General features: G+C 38.5%; 1 protein-coding gene across 27 annotated transcripts in view; it reads left to right on the forward strand.

Moving 5' to 3' along the window:
- The first annotated feature begins 2,541 nt into the window (after positions 1–2,541).
- Positions 2,542–22,937, forward strand: part of WDR7 (WD repeat domain 7) — a 355,090-nt gene continuing 334,694 nt past the window's right edge. For 4 of the 27 annotated variants that reach the window (XM_070627690.1, XM_070627711.1, XM_070627705.1 and 1 more), the window contains exons 1-4: positions 2,614–2,887; positions 13,516–13,595; positions 16,024–16,190; positions 22,351–22,522. In XM_070627690.1, coding sequence (XP_070483791.1) covers positions 22,364–22,522 — 159 coding nt within the window. In that variant the 5' untranslated portion in view covers positions 2,614–2,887; positions 13,516–13,595; positions 16,024–16,190; positions 22,351–22,363. Of the gene's footprint in view, positions 2,888–13,515; positions 13,596–16,023; positions 16,191–22,350; positions 22,523–22,937 lie in introns of all 27 variants that reach the window. The other 23 variants (XM_070627692.1, XM_070627697.1, XM_070627706.1 and 20 more) reach the window with 14 other exon arrangements.

The raw sequence follows: 22,937 nt of genomic DNA on the forward strand, positions 1-22,937 counted from the left end.
CTGCCTAGCACCCAACACACTCCTCACTGTTTAGGGAATTCCGTGTTTCATGAATCTTTGTGGGAAGCAGAGGCTGCCTTTCTCTATGGAAGCTGAGCATGCCAAATCCTCATTTTCTCTGTGTCACTTTCACTTAAGGCTCAGTAAGTATCTGTTGAACTGAATTGTTTGGTTGTTTAAATCTTTTTTGAGGAAGATTAGCCCTGAGCTAACATCTGCTGCCAATCCTCCTCTTTTTTGCTGAGGAAGACTGGCCCTGAGCTAACATCTGTGTCCATCTTCCCCTACTTTATAAGTGGGATGCCTGCCACAGCATGGCTTAACAAGCAGTGCGTAGGTCTGCACCCGGGATCTGATCCGGTGAACCCTGGGCTGCCAAAGCGGAACATGTGAACTTAACTGCTGTGCCACTGGGCTGGCCCCTATTTAAATCTTTTATATAATTTTTCCAGAGGAGAGGAATAAATAAATTACTTATTCAAATAAATATACCAAGGATCAGCTTATAGAAGGTACAAATCTTAATTTTCAGGAGGGTTATATATGTAAAACATATATATATATGTGTGTGTGTATAAAAATGTGTGAATTTTTCTGAAGCATGTTGAAATTCCCGACCCTTACCCCAATGGGTTCTATTTATGATCTGGATATTTATTTTAGTCTTGTGGCTCAGGAGATTACACACACACACACACACACACACACACATATAGACTTTGGCAATAAATATTGTAAACTTGGTAGGGAGGGCCCCGAGTGTTCCCTGTCTGAAAGCTTCTCCTTAATCTGCCTATTAACCTTTGTATTCCTAGGAAGTCATCTGAAACACAGTAAGTGTTCAATTAATATTGGTAGACTAAAAGAGTCAGCTTTATCCAGGAAAGATATCTTATAGATTTCCTTTACAAACCAAACAAGCTTTAATATAGACTAAGATTATCCTTTGGTAACCACTTTGTGCTTCCTATTTTCAAAAAGTTCTTATAAATTGTAAGAGGATTATAAACTTAACGGTTTAAAGGTATTCATCATCACAACAGATGGAGTGAGTTTATTGAACCCAGCTGGCTGAGGAATTCATTTCTTCTACTTAACATCATTTCCCTGCCCCCCCCCATGTGATTGCAAAGCAGTCAAAAGTAGAAGAAAATCATAGAATTCCAATTTGCAGTATACGACAATTTCAGAATTATTGATTTTCACATGTTCTATTGATTTCCCTGGTCAACATTATGATTTAGTTTTTCTCATTATGGTGGCAGCAGAGCTGGTCTTTACAAATAAACAGAAATGGTATATAAGAAACAACACCTGAGACCTAAGGGATGCTACATGGCCTAGTGAAGGAAAAGGGGGTATGCCACCCAGGACACTAATGGGTCTGTAATGTGTTGCTGGGGGAGGATATCTAACCTGAAGAGAAGCGGAAGGAGAAGTTTGCTATCAGCAGGAATAAGAAATTGTTGAAGGAAGCTTTTTGACCAAACATTGCGCTCTCTTTTGGCAAATTAGCAAGGAAAGGATCCTGTCTGGAGTTGTTTCTGCCCTCTTCCGATTCCCTAATCCCCTGCTTCCAACCTGTCGAATAGGATTTTGCTACTCAAGCTGTAGCCCAAGAACCAGCAGCAATGGGCATTACTGGGAGCTTGTTAAAAGTGTAGAATCTCAGACTCCTCTCCTACTGAATCAGAAACTTCATTTAAACCGGCTCCCCAGCTGATTCTCATGCACAGTAACTTTTGAGGACAGCAATAGAACTCTTACTTGTCCTGTAAATCCATTAGTGAGATTATAAAGAGATAACATACCCTAGAATGAATAGCTTCTCTCTTTTTAACAGAATTGACCCTTGGCCACCAGCACAGCACCAGTTTTCCCCTTGGCTACCATTCATTTATTCATTCAACAAACATTTGGGAGGAAGATAGGCATGCATAATAGGTAGTTAACATTTATTGCGCTCGTTTAATATCCTAGACATCCATGAGGTTATTATGCCTATTTTGTACTACATGGGGATATTGAAGAGAAAAAGGGAAGAAGCAATATGCCCCAGATGACACTAACAGTGTGTAATGGAGGCAGCAGGATCCGAATACATGCTTCTCTGGATGCAGAACTCAGGTTCCGCTACTCTTTGTCGCCCACATGGAGAGCGCACGTTCATTTTCTCTCCGTTACAGGAATGGTGCACAAAATCGGACTTTCTCTAGTCCAGCAGCAGAGTTCCTCTTCTGTGTGGCCCTCTGTGTCGGGGGCCACAGCTAAGTTCGGGGGTCAGAGGGAAACAGTAATCAAATTCCAGAGCTAACACTTTCCAGGCGTCTAGACCGAGGCGCGGGGGCAGAAGAGTAAACTTGCACCATCCTGGTCACTGGGAACACCTAGACTTGCCGTTTCATCCTTCCCTCCATATTAGCCCTTCCTGCCGGGAATTCCAGGCGAGCCGAAAGCCTAGACCAGGGTTCCCGTAGCCAAAATGGCGGCCGCGCACTCTTGCCCACAGTTGGCCCCTCGGCTTTGGGCGGTCTCCATGGTACAGCGGCCCGCCCCTTCGGCGCCTGCCTCCGCCTGCGCGTGGGGAAGGCCGGAGCATTTCCCGCCCCCTCATTTTTGCGACAGTTGCAGCGAAAGTCACGGCAGTTGAGGCCGGTGTCAGCTGATTTACTGCAGCGACGGCGGTGGTGGCGGCGGCGGCAACGGCATCCTGCAGCCTTGGTGGGGACACGGCGACGGGGCTGGGGTTGCGGTTCCCAAGGTTTTCTCACAGGATTTGCCCACCCCCCCGTCCTCCTTAGATACGTCCTCTCCTTGTTCTCCTATGCCGGGGCGCCCACGGGTGGTCCGACAGAGAACATCCCAGCACGAGATGAAGCTGTGACAGGTAGGGGGCTTTCGAGCTTCCCCAGGGGAACCCCAGAGCGAGCTGTGCCCGCAACTTGGAAGTCAGTGCCCGGGGGTCAAGGGTCACGGCCCGCTCCGGTCGGGGGCGGTGCCAGCTGTCAGAGCTCTGCTGCTGGAAGCTGTGTTCTCTTCGCCGCCTGCAGGTTCAGGCCACAGCTGGGCGTCTTTGCTTGGAGCCTGCGTCCTGCCGGGGGTCTTTGGGGCTTTCTGGTCTGGTGGGTGACGCTTACTTCTGGTTACGCTGGCTCTGGTCTTGACATGGGACCACCTTGCCCTCAGTATCAATCTAAGCTGGGTGAGGTGGTTAGTGATGATGGGTGGGTGGTTATTGACAGTGCTTTTAGGTAATGCACTTGCTTTTGGGGTACATATGGTCTGTCTTTACCTGTTGGTACCCCTTTTTAGCTTGTCCTTGCCTAAGGTAGTGATACGTCTGTTAGAATTTCATCTTTGGGATGCCCCTGCCGGTTCTCATCCCTTTGCCCTAGGACTGCTGCTCCCACTCATTCACCATTGGGTCCTGGCGTTGTGAAGCTCTATGTTTGGAGTCAGTACTTCCTGCCTCAGATTCAAAAATTACGTTTTATGTTTTGATTCACTTGCTATGTCAGCTTCTCAGGTGCTAGGCAGAATTAGCTAGTTCTTATAGCTTGAAACTATGGCATCTACAGTTGCATTGCAGGCTGCATTGGTATTGTTGATGCTGCTGATTTTGGGATTTAGTGAGAGCTACAGCTTCCTTTCACTGTAACATTTGCCATGAGCCAAAAAAGGCAAGCTCATGATTTTCAGATGTTTATCGCTTAGGACCTTATGAACAAGATGGCAAGAATCGCCTGTTGTGTGAAAGAAGTTGACTGAGTTTTTGAAATTTTCTTACACACAAATTTTCTTGCTTCATAAGCAGCTTTTGACAGTCTGGAGGGGGAGGGTAGCTTAAAAATGAAAATAATGTTTTGAAATACCTTTATTATTATGAAGAATCAAAAACTGCCTTGAATTAGTCTAAAATAACAGATCTTAGTTATTTCAAATTGGGAAAACGGAACAATATAAATAGGTAACAATTGCCTTATTAACTTCATTTAGAGGTTATGGTAGAGAAATGCATTTGTTTAAATGTCTATGTTTTTTTTTTTTAAAAAAAGCTCCAGAACCGTACTTAACAGCAAAACTAGAGTATACACTTTTTTTTTATTGCCACCATAGCCAGATTTTAAAAGATCTGGATAAATAAATCAATTAAAGGGACTTCACTTTGCCTTGAGAATCATTATGGGAACCCAACAAATTTTGAGGTAGTGAGCCTTGTATCTTATTTCCTTTTATTTTTTATCTTGGATATGTTTTGTTTGAAGCAAAGGAAGTGGAGTGGCTTATCTGTGTAACAGGCTTAGCATTGAAAACTTTAAAAGTAGTGAGCTGGTTTTGTGCCTTTGTCATAGGATGGCATTTAGCTTTCGTGTTGTGCTTCATTTTAGGTGTGAGTCCTTAAAGGTGGAGAGGACTGAGTTAATCTTTTTCAATTCTGCAGTCATCATTGGGCTCTTCAAGGCGTGTCTCCTATTTTTTTCATTTGTTTATTTACAATTCCCACTCCATTCCCTTACTCATCAACACACAGGCACCCATTCTAACAGGTGTGATTTATAGCCTTCTGTTTGTATGTGTTGTTAAATATGTGTTATTTTGGATGCCCCCATTTTTAATTTGTAGAGATGACCTCATGCTATAAATCTCGTTAAAATATTTCTCTCCTCTACTATGTTTTAAAGATCTATTTGTGTTGCTCTCCATTGCTTCTAACTGCTGCACAAGATTTCAGAATGTATATCTACTACAGTTTATCTGTCCACTCTTCTATTTGTGGATACCTGTATTACCTTCATTTTCCTACCACTATAGGCAATACTATGATAAACATATCTTTCAGACCTCTTTGATGCTTTCCTTGGGATATATATCTAGGAACGTGATTTTTGGATCATAGAGTATTCATATATTTTATTGAAGGACTGCCAGATTGTGGTCCAGAGCAAGCTTCAGTGGTCTATCCTCCTGCAGGCTGTTCATGAGAGTTTCTGTATCCTTGTATCCCCACCAATGCTTAGTGTTATCCAGTGCCCTAATTTTTCCAGATTAATAGATATGAAGTAAAATCTCATTTTAAATTACGTTTCACTATTGCTAATGAGTTTGAGCATTTCTTCATGTGCATTTTATCTTTTCAAGTTTTTCCTTATCTAAAATTGTTCATCCCTTTACCCATTTTTATTTTAAGGTTTCACTCCTTTTCTTGTTGATCTGCAGAGGTTCCTTGTATTTCTTAGATATTGGCTCTTTAAATATAACAAGTTTATCTGTTCCTATTCTGTTGTTTGTCTATAATGTTTTTTGTGATACCTCCATTGAACAGAAATCTTTAATTTTGATATAATGAAATTGAAAATTTTTTTGCCTTAAGGTTCGTGTTTTGGAGGTTTTAAGAAGTCGTTCCCCAATTCTATGTCACAAAGTTACTCTCCTATTTTATGTACTAACTTCATAGTTTTCCTTTAAATTTGTAAATCTTTAATACATGCAGGGTGTCTTTTGATATGTCACAAGGTAGAGATCCAGTTTATTTTCCACATAGTGTGCTGATTTTCCTAGTGTCACCCTCTCCTTTCCCCGTAGATGAGTGGTGCTATGCTTACTGTGTATTAAGTTCTCATAGATACTCTGAACACTGTATTCTGTTCCTTTGGTTTATTTGTTAGCTCTTGCTCTCATACCATGCTGTTTGAATACTATGGCTTTGTATTATTTTTTTTACATACATAAATAATTCTTTCAGTTTATTTTGTTTTAGCTTTATTTTGAAATATTGTAATTATAGATTCATAGAAAGTTGCAAAAATAGTATGGAGAGGTCTGGTTTCTCCCAGTGGTTACATTTCATATAATTTCACCCAATTTCCATCAATGGTTACATTTTGTATGGTGGTATAGTCCAGTAGCAAAACCAAGAAACTGAGATTGGGACAATGCCTGTATATAGTTCTGTGCCAGTTTATTACCTGTAGATACCTGTAACTGCCACTGCAATCAAAATACAGAACTATTCTAGCACCACAAAGGTCTCCTTTGTGCTGCCCCTTTCTAGTCACATCCATCTCCTTTCCGCCTCGTGTTCCTAACCTCTGGTCACTAATCAGTTTTCCATCTCTGTAATTTTATCATTACAGGAGTGCTATGTAAATGGACTTGTACAGGCATGTGACTTTTTGAGATTGAAATTCATCCAGATTGTTGGATGAGACAATTTTTGAGATTCATCCAAATTGTTGTATAATTTGAGTAGTATTTCCATGGTATATATGTACTACAGTTTGGTTAGCCATTCACATTTAGTCATTTGTTTCCAGTTTTTGGCTATTACAAATAAAGCTGCTATGAACATTCTTGTACAGTTTTTGGTGTGGGTATAACTTTTCACATTTTCTGGAATAAATGCATAGGAACATGATTCCTGGGTGGTATGGTAAGTGTACCATACTTTAGTTTTTTGAAGAAACTGCCAAACTGTTTTCCAGCCTGGTTGCACCATTTTACATTCCCACCAGTAATGTATTTGTTAATTTCACTATATTTTTATTTTAGCTATTCTAATAGATATTTAGTGATATCTCATTGTGGCCTTAATTTGCGTTTCCCAGATGGCTAGTGATGTTACATATCTGGTAGGGCAAGTTCTCCATTCTTTGCTCATTTTCAAAGTTGGCTTAGCTATTTGTGGATTTTTATTCTTTTCTGTATATTTTAGAGCTACAGTTTCTAAAAACACAACTGAAATTTTGATTAAGGAGGCATTGAATTTGTAGATTTATTTTGGGGAGAAGTGAAATCTTTATAATATTAGGTCAGTTTATCCAAGAGCATGGAATGGTATTCCATATATGACGGAAGAGAAGGAAATCTATTGTAGTTTTAAAAAATATTGTGAATTGATACTATTTTAAAGTAGATTATTGCTGATTTAAGAAAATGCTACTGATTTTCCTGTGTTACTGTTGTGCCTTTTTTATGTGTGTTCTACTAGACAGAGATAAAAATCCATAGCATTAATCCGTAGTATACACTGAAACAATTTTAGTACTTGTAGAGTGAGGCCTAGAAGTAGATAGTACCTCTGTTCCTAGTTTATCTGTTAGGTTTTTCTGTGACACATGTTTTGTTTGTTGGGACAGATAAACTTCGATGATTAGAGTATGGGATGAGTGAGGTTTGTAGGTTCTATTCCCATTTTGTCCATTTCATTGTTGTGCTTTATAAGGAGTTTGTAATCTTGCATGTATGTGTGCCATTTGTCATAGGAAGAACCAGCTGAGAGCTTATGCATGGCTCAGTGAAATCCTGTCATCAATAAGAGGATACCTTATGTTCCTGCTTACACATAGTGATTGTGATGTTAACTTAGAATTTGAATTCTGTGCACTGGTTCATTTGCCTTGATCTGTATCTGATACTTGAAGCTACTTTGCTGATAAGAGCACAGAAGATTTTGTTGGAAGAAGAAATGCTACATCATGACTGCCTTCAGAAAGTCGCAGTTCAAGTGGAATTTTATTTCCTTTTCATTAAAAACATATATACTATATTCGTAAACTATTAAATATTTTAAATAAAATTAGGCATCTTTTCTAAAATGTGTTTGTGATGTTTAATGAAAATGTAGGTTTTTTTGGCTGATGGCTGCTTGCGTTAGTGGAAGCCATACAATGATGAAACAATAAAAAGTTAGGACACTGGTCAGTTCAGGGCAGAGAAAATTTCTGAAGTGCTGAGGGTTATTCTGTAGGTTCCTTCAGAATAGAACATTGCTGGAAATATATGACTGTTTAGCCACTGTCTCCCATTCAGCTTAGCAACTGTAATCTATGACCCTTCAAGCTCACTGAAGATATTTTACTGGTGTTTTGAACATACATATTTCTCTGTGAATGTTGGTAGTTAATATATGTCAGTGATAACGGATTGATAGCATGTACCAGTTACCTCCTGTTCTCACATTCAAGTTATTTATTTGACTGTCTTCCTTAAGGGTTCTTCTTTTTTCTAAACATTTCAGATACAAACAAACAATAAAACCACCATTAGTAAGAGTGAAAAGTTAACATAATAAAATATCACTTTACTTGGTTTAAGAAACAGTTTTGTGATTCATTAACAGGCCTTAGTGAGTGTAGCAGCGATTAGTTACAGTAAACCATGTCAGCTCCTGAGCTGCATATATCCTAAGATCTGTCTTGCTGTGTATATAGAATAAGAGGATGGAATATAGGCACAACTTGCAGCTGGGGAAGAACAGTGTGTTAATAAGGATTTGATTAAGGAGACATATTAATTGTTGACATTATTATAGAAAAATTAATTGAGAAGCAATTCTTCTGTGAAATCCTAAGCATGTAAAATCACAATATGTTTAAATTTGCTGATAGGTAAAACTTTTTTTAAACCAAAGTAAACATACATCATTCGTTACTTTGTTCATTTATTCAACAAATATTTGAGTGCCTCCTATATGGCAGAAATTCTAGGCACTGGGAATACAATATAGGACAAAAGAAACAAGTCATCACCTTTGTAGAGCTTATGTTATACGTAGTGGGAGAAACAGACGAGAAATAAATAAGTGAAATACTTGGTGTGTTGCATGATTGTAAGTGCTCTAGAGAAATATAATAAAATACTGTTGGGTGGTGGATTTTGCAATTTATGCTGGTCAGGAAAGGCCTCACTGAGAAGATGACATTTTAGCAGAGACCTGAAGTGGGTGAGGGAGGGTGCCATGGAGAAGTCTGGGGGACATCTTCTGAGGTGAGACTTTGCCAGTGTCTTTAGGGAAGACGAAGAATCAGGGCGGATGGAGAAGAGTAAGCAGGGGGGAGACCAGCAGCCTTGCTCATGTAGGACAGACAATTGTGTAGAGTTTGGCCTTTACTCTGAGTGGGACAGGAAGCCTTGGGAAGATTCTGAGTAGATGTGTGACATGGTGTGATTTTGTTTTAGTGACATCACTCTGCATGCTGTGTTGAGCCTGTATGTGGGCAAGAGTGGAAACAGGGAGGTCAGTTAGGAGGCTATGGTGTTATCCCTGGTGCCAGATGCTGGTGATTTGATAGGGGTGGGTGTAGTGAAGGTATTGAGGAGTCATTGGGTTCTCGATATACTTTGAAGGTATAGTCAGTAGAGTTTTCTGGTGGGTTGGGATGTGGAATGTGTGTATGAGAGAAGAATCAAAGATGATTCTAGGATTTGGCCTGTGAAGTTGTGAAGATGGAGTTGTCATTAACTGAGATGGGGAAGAAGACCAGGGACTCACTTTTGAACATGTCAAATTTGAGAAGCTTATTAGCTCTCCAGATGGAGATGTTGAGTAGGAAGCTGGATATGTGAGTTTGGAGTTCAGAAGAGAGGCCCAAGCTATAAATTGGGGAATTCTCAATGTATAGATGGTATTTAAAGCTGTGAGCCTTGGTGAGATCGTTGAGGCAGCGAGGGAGCGTTGCCACAGAAGAGAAGTCCAGGGACTAAGCTCTGGGTATGCCAACATTTAAAGGTCAAAAAGTGAGGAAAAATGGAAACTAAAGCTAGAGAGGTAGGAGGAAAGTGTGAAGACTTGGAGGCCAAGTGAAGTGTTTCAAGGAAGAGAAAGTATGAATTATGCGAAATGCTGGTGGTCGTTCAAGAAAGATGAGGATTAGGACTTGACATTGGATTTGGCAGTGGGGAGGTCATTGATGACCTTGTCAAGCAGTTTTGTGACAAGCAGAACACTTTTCTGTAGTCTGTACATAAGGATGAGGAAGATAATGTTACAAATGAGGACGTTGTGAATTGGAAAGATGTTACATATTTCCTCAAGATTTACAGCAGTAAATGGGGGAGCTGCAATCTTCCCTAGTCAGTGTCTCTGAAATCTTCACAGTTACCCAGCATACCTTACTGATCCCAGAATTTTGTGACACTTCAACTTGCAGTTTGGGAAAGCATGTTTGTTTCTTCTCCTGGGTAGTTTAATTTATGAGTAGCTTCCTTTTAGCTTTATCAGTAACTGCTGAAACTGAGGCAGGCTGGTGATGGATAGAGTATAAGTGGAAGAGTTCAGACATCCTAATGGCAACTGCAGAAATTTAAAACATGATTCGTATGCTTCAAAATCTATGAGTCATTTTTAAAGTTGTGATTTATTTTTGACCAGATAGCTCTACAGTTCTTCAAAGCGTGACTCTCATGTGCTCAGGGCTGTTGTAGCAATAAGAAGTAAGTGTAGTCTGCTGTTGCCATCTGCTCATTCCACATGTCCTTTTGAAATTGAATACCGGAACTTCCTTTAACAAAGCAGTCCTAAAGTGTCAAATTCATTGGGAGCAGATTTCTTGCCATTCAAATAAGAAAACATAATCTTGTCAACTTAGTGACAAGCTTAGTATTCAGAAGGTTATGTCCCTCACAGCTCTTTAATTCCTGAAACCCTTTGTTCTGAGGAAGCAGCTCAGTAATTTCTTCAGCACATTTTATGACCTGGCTATCTCAATGCATTATCATAAATAGTCTTCATTTTCTGGTTCAGTTCTTTTCAAGTCTTCAGTAAATTGGTAGCAAAAGTGCAAGCACAAAGAAAATTCATAATCTTAATGATCACTTCCTTCTTCACATCATGCTGTGAATTTGACTTGAACGTGCTCTTTTGACAAATGATGTAGGAGTGTTCTCTGAGAATTTGAATAGCTTTAAAAAATTTCTTTCGTTGCAACTGTGCTAAGTACCTTTAGCTATGTAGTGTGTAGTCCCTGCTTCTCCTATTCCCCATTGGTAGGTGCGTAGGGTAGGCTTACTCTTGCTCGTGTGTGCCCATTCTCATGAGAGAGAATTTGAGTTTGTTTTGGTCTGCAAGTCTCAGAGGGCCTGCCTGTGGCATAGCAAGTACACAGACTGAGATGATATCAACTGTCCTGTGAAAATACCTGTAACTCTTGCACATTTATAATCCTGTTTCATCTTCATTCCTTCCAATACCTCTTACCCCCTATTTCCCTCTACCCTCCCCACTTGCCACTGAGCATCATATTATTTTATCCATAAATACTACAGTTCTACTTACCTTTGAGTAGTGTGTTTTAGTAAAATCTTAATTAACCAGATTGACTGGAGAATGAAGTTTACTGGTAAATGGAATTTTGTGGTAAATGAAGACGATATAGAATAGTGAAGAATATTTATTTCATTAGGAATCAGGAGATCTGTATATGTCCCTGAGCTCTGAGATGAGTCTGTGATGTGATCTGGAGAGAGTTGCTAATGGACCTAAATATCCACCGAAATGAAAATTTATAAGATGGTAATGAACTATACTTCTCTCCATTTCTGGATTAAGAAGCCAGATTATTTGTTGTCAATTACAAAAGCCTTTCTTTTACATCTGCTTAAATATAAAAAACAAAAGCAAAACAGCAGGTGGTAGACCCATATTTTATCAACTTTTCTGTCGACTGGGTTTACTGATAGAGGCAAAGGGTGACTGCCTTTTTGCCGATCATGTGGAACACTTTTTGTTTGAGTTCTCTGGTGCCATTTTATGAAAATATTTTCTGAGTTATAATTTCTCTGAGACCAGATTATGCCTTTGTTCCTCTTTTGCCTCATTTGTGTTCTTACTTTTCTTCCTCTCTCCCCTCATGCTTGCTTCCTCTCTCTTTCCTTATCACTCTGCTTGGAAAGTAAGAGTCATTTATGTCTTTTTCTTGCCTCTGGCCTTACATAGTTCATCAAACCCCATGATTTATTGTTCTTCTTCATAATCTCTTATATTCTCTTTTTCTTTCAAAACTCTTATCCTTTTAGCTAAGCTTCTTTTCGCTGTGCACCCAAGCTTATTGCAGTAGCGTCATATTTGGTTTTCCTGTCTGCAGTGTTTTCTTTATGTTAATCCAAACTTTATACTATCTCAAATAATTTGAGCATTTTGCTTTTCTGCTTAGATATCTACTTATGGGCCCATTAAGTCTCTTTAGATTCTGGTCCCCACTCAAGACCAATATGAAACCTTGTAGTATGTTCTCCCTTCTCAAAACCCATGGTTGGAAATTCTGGTTAAGTGTAGAATAATTTATCTCACGTATTAGAATCCATATTTTTTGATGACTTTACTGGTTATCAGTATCAGAATACTAGTGGCTTCCTTTATGTAGAGGGCTTTGAGTATTTCAAAATACTTTTTGTTTTCTTTTGTCCTCAGAATACTTTTGTATAAAACATGTATCAAAATCCATGTTGCATCTCTATCTACTTGGTGTTTTGCACGCCAAGTCCTATGTACTGTATCTCTAACACAGCTCTCATATTCATCTTATTATTACTATTCTCACCATTAATACCTTTCATCATATGTTTATTAAAGACATCCTATGTGGCAGACACTATCCTAAGCATCATATGGTGGTGAATACATAGATGTCGTTCTTGTTCTTAGGGAGCTTGAAGAGTAGTAGAAGACAGCTATTAAACAAAGAAGCCCAGAAATAAGTAATGAGAGATTCTGATAAATTTAGTCCCCATCATCTCTTACTGGCAGTACTGTGGTAGCCCTGTTGATCTTCATATCAAGAGTTTTATTCCTCTCCATTGTATTGCAGTGAGAGTGCTCTTTCTGAAAAGCAAATTCAGGTTTAAAACACTTAGCCTGTTTCCCATTGCTGTCAGGTTAAACTCCAAATTCCTTAAGGTGGCTTACCTAGTCCTTTGGATTTGGTGCCTGTTGACCTGTTGGTTTTTGTCTCATCATTCTGCCTTTGTGCTCTGAATGCTAGTCCTACTATTTTCATTGTCCAGAAAGAATTGAGATCTCTTACCTCTGGGACTTAGAACATGTGGTTCCCTGAGCCTCTTGCTTGGTGAATTCCTTCCTACTCATTCTCACTCATTTCTTCCAAGAATCCTTCCTGGATTCATTGAAGTCTAGGTTAGGATATCCTTCTTTTGTGTTACCATAGCTCTTGCGATTTCTCCTGTATCTCACCTTGTGGTAGTTGTTCGCATGTGTGTAAGCCTCACTGGATAGTTGAATTGTGTCTGTTTTATCTCCTGTTGTAATACCTTGGTATAGGCATAAAATGGAAACTTGGTAAATGCTGCTCCAAGATGTATACTAATTATTGTTATTATGAGGTCAGAATTTAATTCAAAAGCTGTTTTTTAGTACTAGGGTGGGATTTTGCAATATTATTTCTAATTAAGTCATACAAAGCTGAATTGTCGTATTTGCAGATAATAGAATTGTGTTTGACAGGCATATACAGTAGTACTTTTATATTGTGGCAGAAAGTCAATGAAAGATATTAACCTGTTGAAAAGTCCAACTTTATTAAATATTAAGTGACAGTGCTGGAAGAAACCAGTAGATGTTGAAGAAGAATGTGAAGTAACAAAATCTGTGTGTTTTTTAAAAATTAATATTTACTGGGTATCTGCCATGTGCTCGGTGTTTTACTAGTTGCATTATATATAGGGTTTCTCTTAATCCTTACGACTGCTTTTTGAAAGAAGGGTGTTGTCCATCTCTTCCAGATGGGGAAGCTGAGGCCCAGAGGGGTAATTTTTTCAAGATCACATAGAAGAGCCCGGATTTGAATACAGTTCTTCTGATTGTAAGTTCAGTCTTCTTTCAATTGTTGTTGTTGCTTTTGACTGAAGTACGGTTTTATTTCTGTATAAAACTGAGAAATATGTGAAATTGAGAAATATATACAATTAAAGTAACCAAAAGAGGTGACTTAATTTTTATTTCTAAGACCTCTGCTCTTTGTGATTTGATTGCTTTTACTTAGAAATGATTCAAAATTAATTTTACAAGTAATTCTTGATGAGAAAACTAAGGCTCAGAAATGAGGTATATGATCAAAGACTGCACGATTAATGGCAAAGTGAGAAGTGGAATCTAGAACTCCTGATGTTTGACTCTGAAGCTTTATCATTTAAAAATCTTTATTTAGTAAACAATCTCTAAATGTAATTTTAGGCCAGTTTGTTATAAACATAAATGAAAATTGAATGTTCCTAGTATTCTTCTGTTTTTGGAAGAATTTAGTCTTAGAGCATGTCTATTTATAACTCTAAAACTTGAAAGCTAGTATTTGCCTTTAATGTTTCAGTTGAAAAGTGTGAATATATTATACACAGTATTTTGGAGAGTTGGTAAGATAATTTTCTTCAGAGTTTCTATTAAAGCTAATACTATATCAGATTATTTGTTCCATTAAAGAATTTTTCTTAAAGTTAGTACTGTAGCAGATTAATTATTTGTTCAATCACATTTGCTTTGGGCCTTTTCCATAAAAATATGAATATTTTTTATCCCAGTGAATCATGTTCTAGGACTTTTCCATTTAATATGAAGCTTTTTTGGAACGTATTTAATTTCCTTTATACAATAGGTGATAAAGTTGCAAACACAGAATGGCTTATTAGCTGATAAATAGAATAGTTGAATCATGATGGTCGGAAAACTGCACGCTCTAGATTTACATTGCGTTTTATTCCTCTTAAAAATTCCTTTGTAGTGTCAATTTAGTGTGTCTTGGCTTACCTGTTATTCTGTTTAAAGAAATCTGAACTTTGGGGCCAGCCTGGTGGCATAGTGGTTAAGTTTGTGCACTCCACTTTGGAGGTCCAGTATTCACAGGTTGGGATCCCAGGTGTGAACATATGCACCCCTCATCAGGCCATGCTGTGGCAGCATCCCACATACAAAATAGAGGAAGACTGGCACAGATGTTAGCTCAGCTACAATCTTCCTCAAGCTAAAAGAGGAAGATTGGCAACAGGTGTTAGCTCAGGGCCAATCTTCCTCACAAAACAAACAAACAAACAAATCTGAACTTAGATTCCTGTGTCTTACCTAATTAAATGCTTAGGTCCTGGCTAATTTGCCCATTTCTTTGTTTTAACCAGTCCTTTAGAACTAGGTTTACTTGGTTACCGATTCAGTGGTAGTCTCAATTAATCCTTCTTAGAGGTATTTATGATACACTAGTCTGTCATCATAAGCTATGTTACCCTTTATTTTACATTATTTCATTAGTGCTTTTGGTGGCTTTTCTAATGTTTCACTTTTATTTTATTAGAAGATATTAGAAAAAAATGTTATGAGGCATTTACATTTTTGATGGACTGAGATTATAATTTTTTCCTCTATATGTTTCTTTGTATTAAGAATGTTCACACAGTTTCCTCATATAATGAACTAAAGTTTCCTCATTCTATTCTTTTCATTCTTTAAATTTATCTAAGTTGTATGTTCACATGGTGTGTAGAGTCAAATAGATATAGAAAACTTTTTTACACAAAAATTCATGAAGAGAGAAAAAAATATGTTGAAAGCCTAAAGGCTATGGCATAATGATTGAGGATTATGTGGAGTTTTGGGTAATTTGCTGAACATCCATTGGTTTGATTATAGATGACAAGTGCTGTGGAAGGCAGAGGCTGTCTATTTTTGTTTACAGTAAATGAATTAGTCTCTAAAATGGCCTGGGTTATTAAATAAATACCAGTGACTGAATTAGAGAAAGCATCTTATAGCATCTTATTTACTTATAATAAAGATTTCTTCAGTAGATGTTCAAGAAATTCCTATTACGTAGTTATTATACCATAACCTGATTTCTGGGTTTCAAAGAATTAATGCTTGTTGAAATATGTTTAGGTCAAAACAAGGTACTAAAAGTAATATGTCTTGTCTTTGATTCAGAAATTAGAGTTAGGGTCTTATAGTCTCTCAAATTGTCATGAATGGAATGTGTTTACTGTTTGTGCTAAAGGGGATTGGTAAGCTCTTAAGAGAAATTAATACTATTTATGATCCAAGAGTAATTTGTTTCAGTGGAGAACATGTTAGTATACCCTAGCAAAGTTAGAATACTTGTAGTTTTTCAAAATTAAAAGTGTATTCATACGTTATTAGGTCCATGTCCAGTATAGTATATATGGCATTAAATTACTTATACCTCACAGTGTTTCTTCCTCCTTGTTTGTGAGTAGGTATGTTAGCATTTTTTTTTTTTTTTTTTTGCTGAGGAATATTCGCCCTGAACTAACATCTGCTGCCAATCATCCTCTTTTTGTATGTGGGCCGCTGCCACAGCATGGCCACTGACAGATGAGTGGTGTAGCTCTGTCAGGAACTGAACCCAGGCTGCCAAAGTAGAGTTGAACTTAACCACTAGACTACTGGGACTGGCCAGGTATGTTAACTTTTTAAAATTTTTGCTGAGGAAGATTTACCCTAAGCTAATATCTGTTGCCACTCTTCCTCTTTTTGCTGAGGAATAGTCAGCCTGAGCTAACATCTGTGCCAGTCTTCCTCTATTTTATATGTGGATGGATTCACACCATGGCTGACGAGTGCTATAGGTCTGCATCTAGGAACTGAACCTGGGCTGCCAAAGCAGAGTGCGCCAAACTTAACCACTAGGCCACACAGCCAGCTCCAGCATTTTAAGGAGGGAATAAATTTTATGTTTTCTAGTAGAAAAGTGTTGTCTCAGAAAAGTGACAGGAAAAACTCAAAACCTTTCAGGAGATAGCCACAAAATTGATTTCTATTTGATTTCCTCTTTTGTCAAGAATTAATTTTGTCTGGTTAACCTTGTTGTTGGACCAAGTTACATTGATTTATATTGAGAAATAGGAGTGGTGAAATCTCATTAAAAAGCCAAATGTGCTACTTTGCCCTTAGATCTTTTTAAGAAGTAGTGTTGGGGGGCCAGCTCCGTGGCCGAGTGGTTAAGTTCGCATGCTCCACTATGGCGGCCCAGGGTTCGGATCCTGGGCGCGGACATGGCACCGTTCGTCAGGCCACGTTGAGGCAGCGTCCCACATCCCACAACTGGAAGGACCTGCAACTAAGATATACAACGGTGTCCCGGCGGGGTTTGGGGAGATAAAGCAGAGGAAAAAAAAAAAAACAGATTGGCAACAGTTGTTAGCCCAGGTGCCAATCCTTAAAAAAAAAAAAAAAAAAAGTAGTGTTGGTTTTAGAATGCACGTTTACATCAGTAATATTTCATCAAAACTGGAGGAGTCACTGCTCTGCAAATTGATATATAAATTTGATGCAGCTCTACTCGTAATCTCAGCATGCTTTGCTGTAGAAATTTGCAAGCTGATTCTAAAATTTGTATAGAAATTAAGAGGACCTAGGCTATCTAAAAGAATCTTGAAAATAAGAAGCATATTTCTGTGCTGGAAGAAAATTTCTTGAGTTCTCTTATAAATTAGGTAAGACAAGATTTTACACATTGGACTTGCATAAAACTTAAATATATACATGTAATACAGCGAGCCATCTAAACCATCTAAGTCAAATTCATCTTTCAACCTGGTGGCCGACTAAAGATGAATTTTAATTACCTGCTGCCAATGTGCAAAGCGGTCTAACTGCAGGCCACAGGGTGATGGTTGTATATTTTTCCCTGTCCTCTTCTCACTCCTGACACGCCCACCCCCCCGACCCCCTTACTTGTAGGGGCCTTAAGCTTTTTCCTTTACAGCAATTTCTTGTCATTCTTCTTACCGCTTCGTTTATGCTGTGGATGTTATTCTTAGAAACTTTGAGAGCAGTGTATTTGAGTGTGCAATTAGGAACATTGTGCATTTATGTGTAACAAAACTTAAAACCATGGCTTTAATCAAAAAGTCTAGTTTAGAGTCAGAGGAGTTTTTATAGAGACTGAGCTCTTGTGTCTTTTGCATTAATGCTGCATCAGCAAAGATGTCTCCTTGTCTGGGGAGAGATGGCAGAGCCAGGCCCTAGAAGTCCTTGGCAGGTTTCTCTGCCTCCAACTTTTGAACATTTCCCAAAACCCATTTTCCCACAGTCTGCTTTGAACTCATATTTAATACCCTCTCATCTAGGAGATTTTCATGTCAGTTGTATTCTGAGACCCAGTAGCGCAAATCCATTTCTCCACATGAGTCCTTTAAATAAGACTCTCTGTTCCTCCCTCTCTAGCCAAGATCTGAAATCTTGTTCTCCTGTTTTTTTAAATACCATCTTCCAGTTGGTCACCAAGCCCTTTTGATTAATTATTATTTATTTAGAAGTGGTTTCTGTTTATTCTTCTGTATTTCCCTGGAACCACCCTAATCCCAGCAGTAAGACATATCAATATCAGCTATTGATTGTGATTCCTATTGCAGCTTTCATTTTAGGCATTTTTTAGTGATTATTTACCTTTTAAATGTTTCATCTAACACACTTTCTCTTTAGATCTTTTGTTATAGTATACCAGCCAAGGAATAGTAATGTGCATAATTTAAGGACCTTTGACAGGGTATATGTATCTGGGTCAGGACAGGTTAGTTTTTCCAGTCTAATTTCCCTGGAAATATGGCAGGGAATTTTGGATTCTGGTTTCCCCCGCCCAGACACGCAAACACAATATAAGGTGGTGACCCCTTACTTTAGTTGGACAGAACTTCTTATCTTATTCCTCAGATAAGCAGTTAATTAGCTGATATAATATGATCCCCTGGAAAAGATACAATGAAGTTCTTTACCATTATTTCCTAAGGGACAATTGCTTTTTGGATAATTAATTTTAAGTTATGTTCTTTTAAAAGGATATAACCCTATTATGGGTTAAATTGTGTTCCCCTATAATTCTTATGTGTTTGTCCTAACCTCTAGTACCTCAGAATGCGACTTTTTTTGGAGATAGGGTCTTTGTAGAGGTAATCAAGTTAAAATGAAGTCATCAGAGTGGGCCCTAATCCAGTATGACTGATGTCCTTATAAAAGAGGGGAAATTTGGGCTGGCCCCGTGGCCGAGTGGTTAAGTTCGCACGCTCCGCTGCAGGAGGCACAGTGTTTCGTTAGTTCGAATCCTGGGCGCGGACATGACACTGCTCATCAGACCACGCTGAGGCAGCGTCCCACATGCCACAACTAGAAGAACCCACAACGAAGAACAACGAAGAATACACAACTATGTACCGGGGGGGCTTTGGGGAGAAAAAGGAAAAAAATAAAATCTTTAAAAAAAAAAAAAAAGAGGGGAAATTTGGAGACAGACATGCACACAGGGAGAGTGCCATGTGAGCTTGCAGATGGCCTTCTACAAGCCAAGGAGAGAGGCCTGGAACAGGTCCGTCCCGTCACAGCCCTCAGAAGGAGCCAGCTCTACCAACACCTTGACTTCATACTTCTCCCCTCGATACAATTGGTTGTGATACAATAAATTCTGTTGCTTAAGCCACCCAGTTTGCAGTCACAACAGCCCTGGGAAACTAATACAATCATTTTTGAAATTCCTTAATTACTCTTAATGAGAATTCCTCTCACATTCTGGTTGACTGTCAGTTCTTGATTTTTGCAAGGTTGTGGGGATTTGTTTTTTCCTGAATCTGTAATTATTTTACTTCTGGAGAAGCTAGCTAAGAGATCTGTGAGTTTTCTAATGATGTCAGCTTTACCTTTTTCATGTTATGGACAATTATTTTCACTTTTTTTCTTTTTCTTCTTCTCCCCAAAGCCCCCCAGTACATAGTTGTATATTCTAGTTGTAGGTCCTTCTTGTTGTGGTGTGTGGGACGCTGCCTCAGCACAGCTTGACGAGTGGTACTAGATCCGTGCCCAGGATCCGAACTGGCGAAGCCCTGGGCCGCTGCAGTGGAGTGTGCCAACTTAACCACTCGGCCACAGGGCTGGCCTCCTATTTTCACTTGTTTTAAGGGCTATGAAATGCATTATTCTTCCAGGTTTCCTTGAGTTGCTTGTCACTTCAACACCAGAGTGTTCTTTCCTGTTGCATCAGAGCAGGCACATCTCCCTATAGTATGTATTCCTTAGTCTTTAATGTATATATTTGCATTCTCTTTAAGCTACACAGTATGTGTTGAATACAAGTCCTCAAGTATCTAGAGAAGTGGTGTTCTTTCCAGATCTCACCACATTGTGTTCAATAATGTGAGTTTATTTAATTGAGAGAAATCTTTGCATGATATAACTTAAAATTAAATGGTGTTGCCATGGAAAAATGAACTCCTTCCAGATTCTCTTTTTGAGAAAGTCATTGTTGGATATGTTATTCAGCCAGGAACATACTATACCAAATTTATTAAAATTGGTTCATTGCTTTGTTTCATTTTCTGATGTCAAGTAGGAATATGGAAATAATTGTTAGAGTCATGATAGTTTATGAAATGGTGAACATGATACATATAGGGTTTTATTAATAGGAAGTGAACTTGGAATTTTTTCTTTTAATGCACACCTTTTACTTGTAGCAAAAAGATGAAGTTTTTTGGAAAATAAACTGATGAAAGCCATTTATTCTAACAAAAAATGAAAGGTGTAATATAGACTGTTTTTAGTAAACATTCCAATGTCATTTGTAATTTTTTAATTTTATTAAAAAAAATTTTTTTTTTTGAGAAAGACTAGCCCTGAGCTAACATCTGCTGCCAATCCTCTTTTTGCTGAGGAAGCCTGGCCCTGAGCTAACATCTGTGCCCATCTTCCTCTACTTTATATGTGGGACGCCTGCCACAGCATGGCTTGCCAAGCGGTGCCATGTCCGCACCCGGGATCCAAACCGGCAAACCCTGGGCCACCGAGGTGGAACATGCAAACGTAACCGCTGTGCCGCTAGGCTGGCTCCTCATTTGTAATTTTTTACTTGCCTCATTTGCTTTCTAGTGACCATATCTTTCTTTCTTGGCTTCTTTTTTTTAAGTGATTATAGTTTTAGTTTTTATTTATTTGGTTAGAGAGTGTAGGTAGTGGTTTAAAGAAAAGACTTTTGCTAAAACAAGTGGCAGTAACACCGTGGCTATCACTCTGATTTCTTTCGTAGAAAGTGGGTATTCCTTTAAGTGTTTCTGAAAAATTTTTAGGACAGTCTAAGCATTCTAAAGAGTCTATCATTATACACAAATCATTTGTTGGCACTTAAAAATCTTGGGCAGAAAAAAATCACTACAGAGACCATTTCTGACAAGCCTATAGGTGACCCTGTAGTGTCTGATAAGATCTGGCAGAGTCTTCTGTCTTCTAGGGAGCCCTCTTTGATTATTCCAGTCTTCATTTCTCTCTAAGTTCTCTGAACTAGTATTTTAGTCTTTAACCACACAGTTTATAACACTTAAATCTAGTTATTTCACCAACTTGACCTTAATTTTGTCATATGAAGGAATAATTCCTTATATTTGTGCTTTCCTGCAAAAGGTGGACTCCAGTATACACTGACTAATTGGTTATTCATCTCGAATTTAAATCCGTTTACCAGAACTAAAGTTTTATTATGCAAAATTGGGTTTAGAGAGAAATTCTTTTTCCCTCAAGTTTCAGAGTTTACAACAAAAGACATTTATGACCTTGAGACATAATAGGTTTGTATTGAATATGGTTGAATGAGTTTCTCACTGAGTATACTCTTTTCAGTGCTTAGCACACTGTGAAACAACACTGAGTTTTTCTTGGACATTGCTATTTATTACTGCTTTGGAGACTTAACAAGATTTGGAGACCTCACGTGTCGTTGGTAGCATAGCAGAATGATCACAGGTTCTGAAGTCAAACTGCCTGGGTTCTGATTAGGGCTCCATTACTTTATTTTTCATTTTGTGCCTCTTTTTTTTTTTTTTAAAGATTTTATTTTTTCCTTTTTCTCCCCAAAGCCCCCCGGTACATAGTTGTGTATTCTTCGTTGTGGGTTCTTCTAGTTGTGGCATGTGGGACGCTGCCTCAGCGTGGTCTGATGAGCAGTGCCATGTCCGCGCCCAGGATCCGAACCAACGAAACACTGGGCCGCTTGCAGCGGAGCGCACGAACTTAACCACTTGGCCACGGGGCCAGCCCCTCATTTTGTGCCTCTTAATGGCTCACTGTCTTTATCTGTGGAAGAGGAGTGATTGTATGATTTGTTGTGAGGATTAATTGAGATTTTAGTTAGATTTTATATATATGAAAAATGAGACTTTTTGAGGGGCCAGCCCAGTGGTGAGGAGGTTGAGTTTGCGCACTCCACTTGGGTGGCCTGGGGTTTGGATCCTGGGCGTGGACCTGCACATCGTTCATCAAGCCATGCTGTGGTACATCCTGTGGAGGAAGATTGGCATGGACGTTAGTTCAGTGACAATCTTCCTCAAGCAAAAAGAGGAAGATTGGCAACAGATGTTAGCTCAGGGCCAATCTTCCTCGCCAAAAAAAAAAAGAGAGAGAGAAAGAGATTTTTATATATTTTTATATATGTGTATATGTATTATGTATATAAAATATGTATATAATGGTGAAGAATTCTTGGCACTTAGGAAATTCAAGTTGACTTCATAAGAAAAATGTGTAATATGTTTTAAAAGGAAATATTGTAATAACTGACATTATTCTTATAACATTTCCAGGTTTGAAAAAACAATGGCAGGAAACAGCCTTGTTCTACCCATCGTTCTTTGGGGTCGCAAAGCCCCAACACACTGCATCTCAGCAGTTCTTTTAACAGATGATGGGACCACAATTGTAACTGGATGCCACGATGGACAAATATGTCTCTGGGATCTTTCAGTAGAATTGGAAGTGAGTATTCAAAATGCCCGTTATACTTTTCAAATACAAGAAACCACTTAATAGAAAATAGCAGCCCCAGAATAATACTCTGCGTGATAATATGTTTTCTACAATAGACATTTTGATGAGAATTGGTATTAGGCAGATTGGTTACTTACATTGTTCATCAGAGTTGACTTCTGCTGGCTTTTGGCGATTTTCAGTTATAATATCTGCCTTAAGTGGCTTAATAGTTACATTTAAGTTTTCAGAAGATCTTTATCTATACTGAAGGGGGTTTCCAAAAGATATAAAAAACCAATTTGAACATTTGTACCTTCTAAGGTGAGTATCTTGAAGAGAGCAAAACTTTTTATAAAACATAAATTTTCTTGTATTTATTTTAAAAATCACTATGTATTTATGGCCATTCTTAAATGCAGTG

The sequence above is a fragment of the Equus przewalskii genome, chromosome 7 (assembly GCF_037783145.1).
Source record: "Equus przewalskii isolate Varuska chromosome 7, EquPr2, whole genome shotgun sequence".
NCBI lineage: Eukaryota > Metazoa > Chordata > Mammalia > Perissodactyla > Equidae > Equus > Equus przewalskii.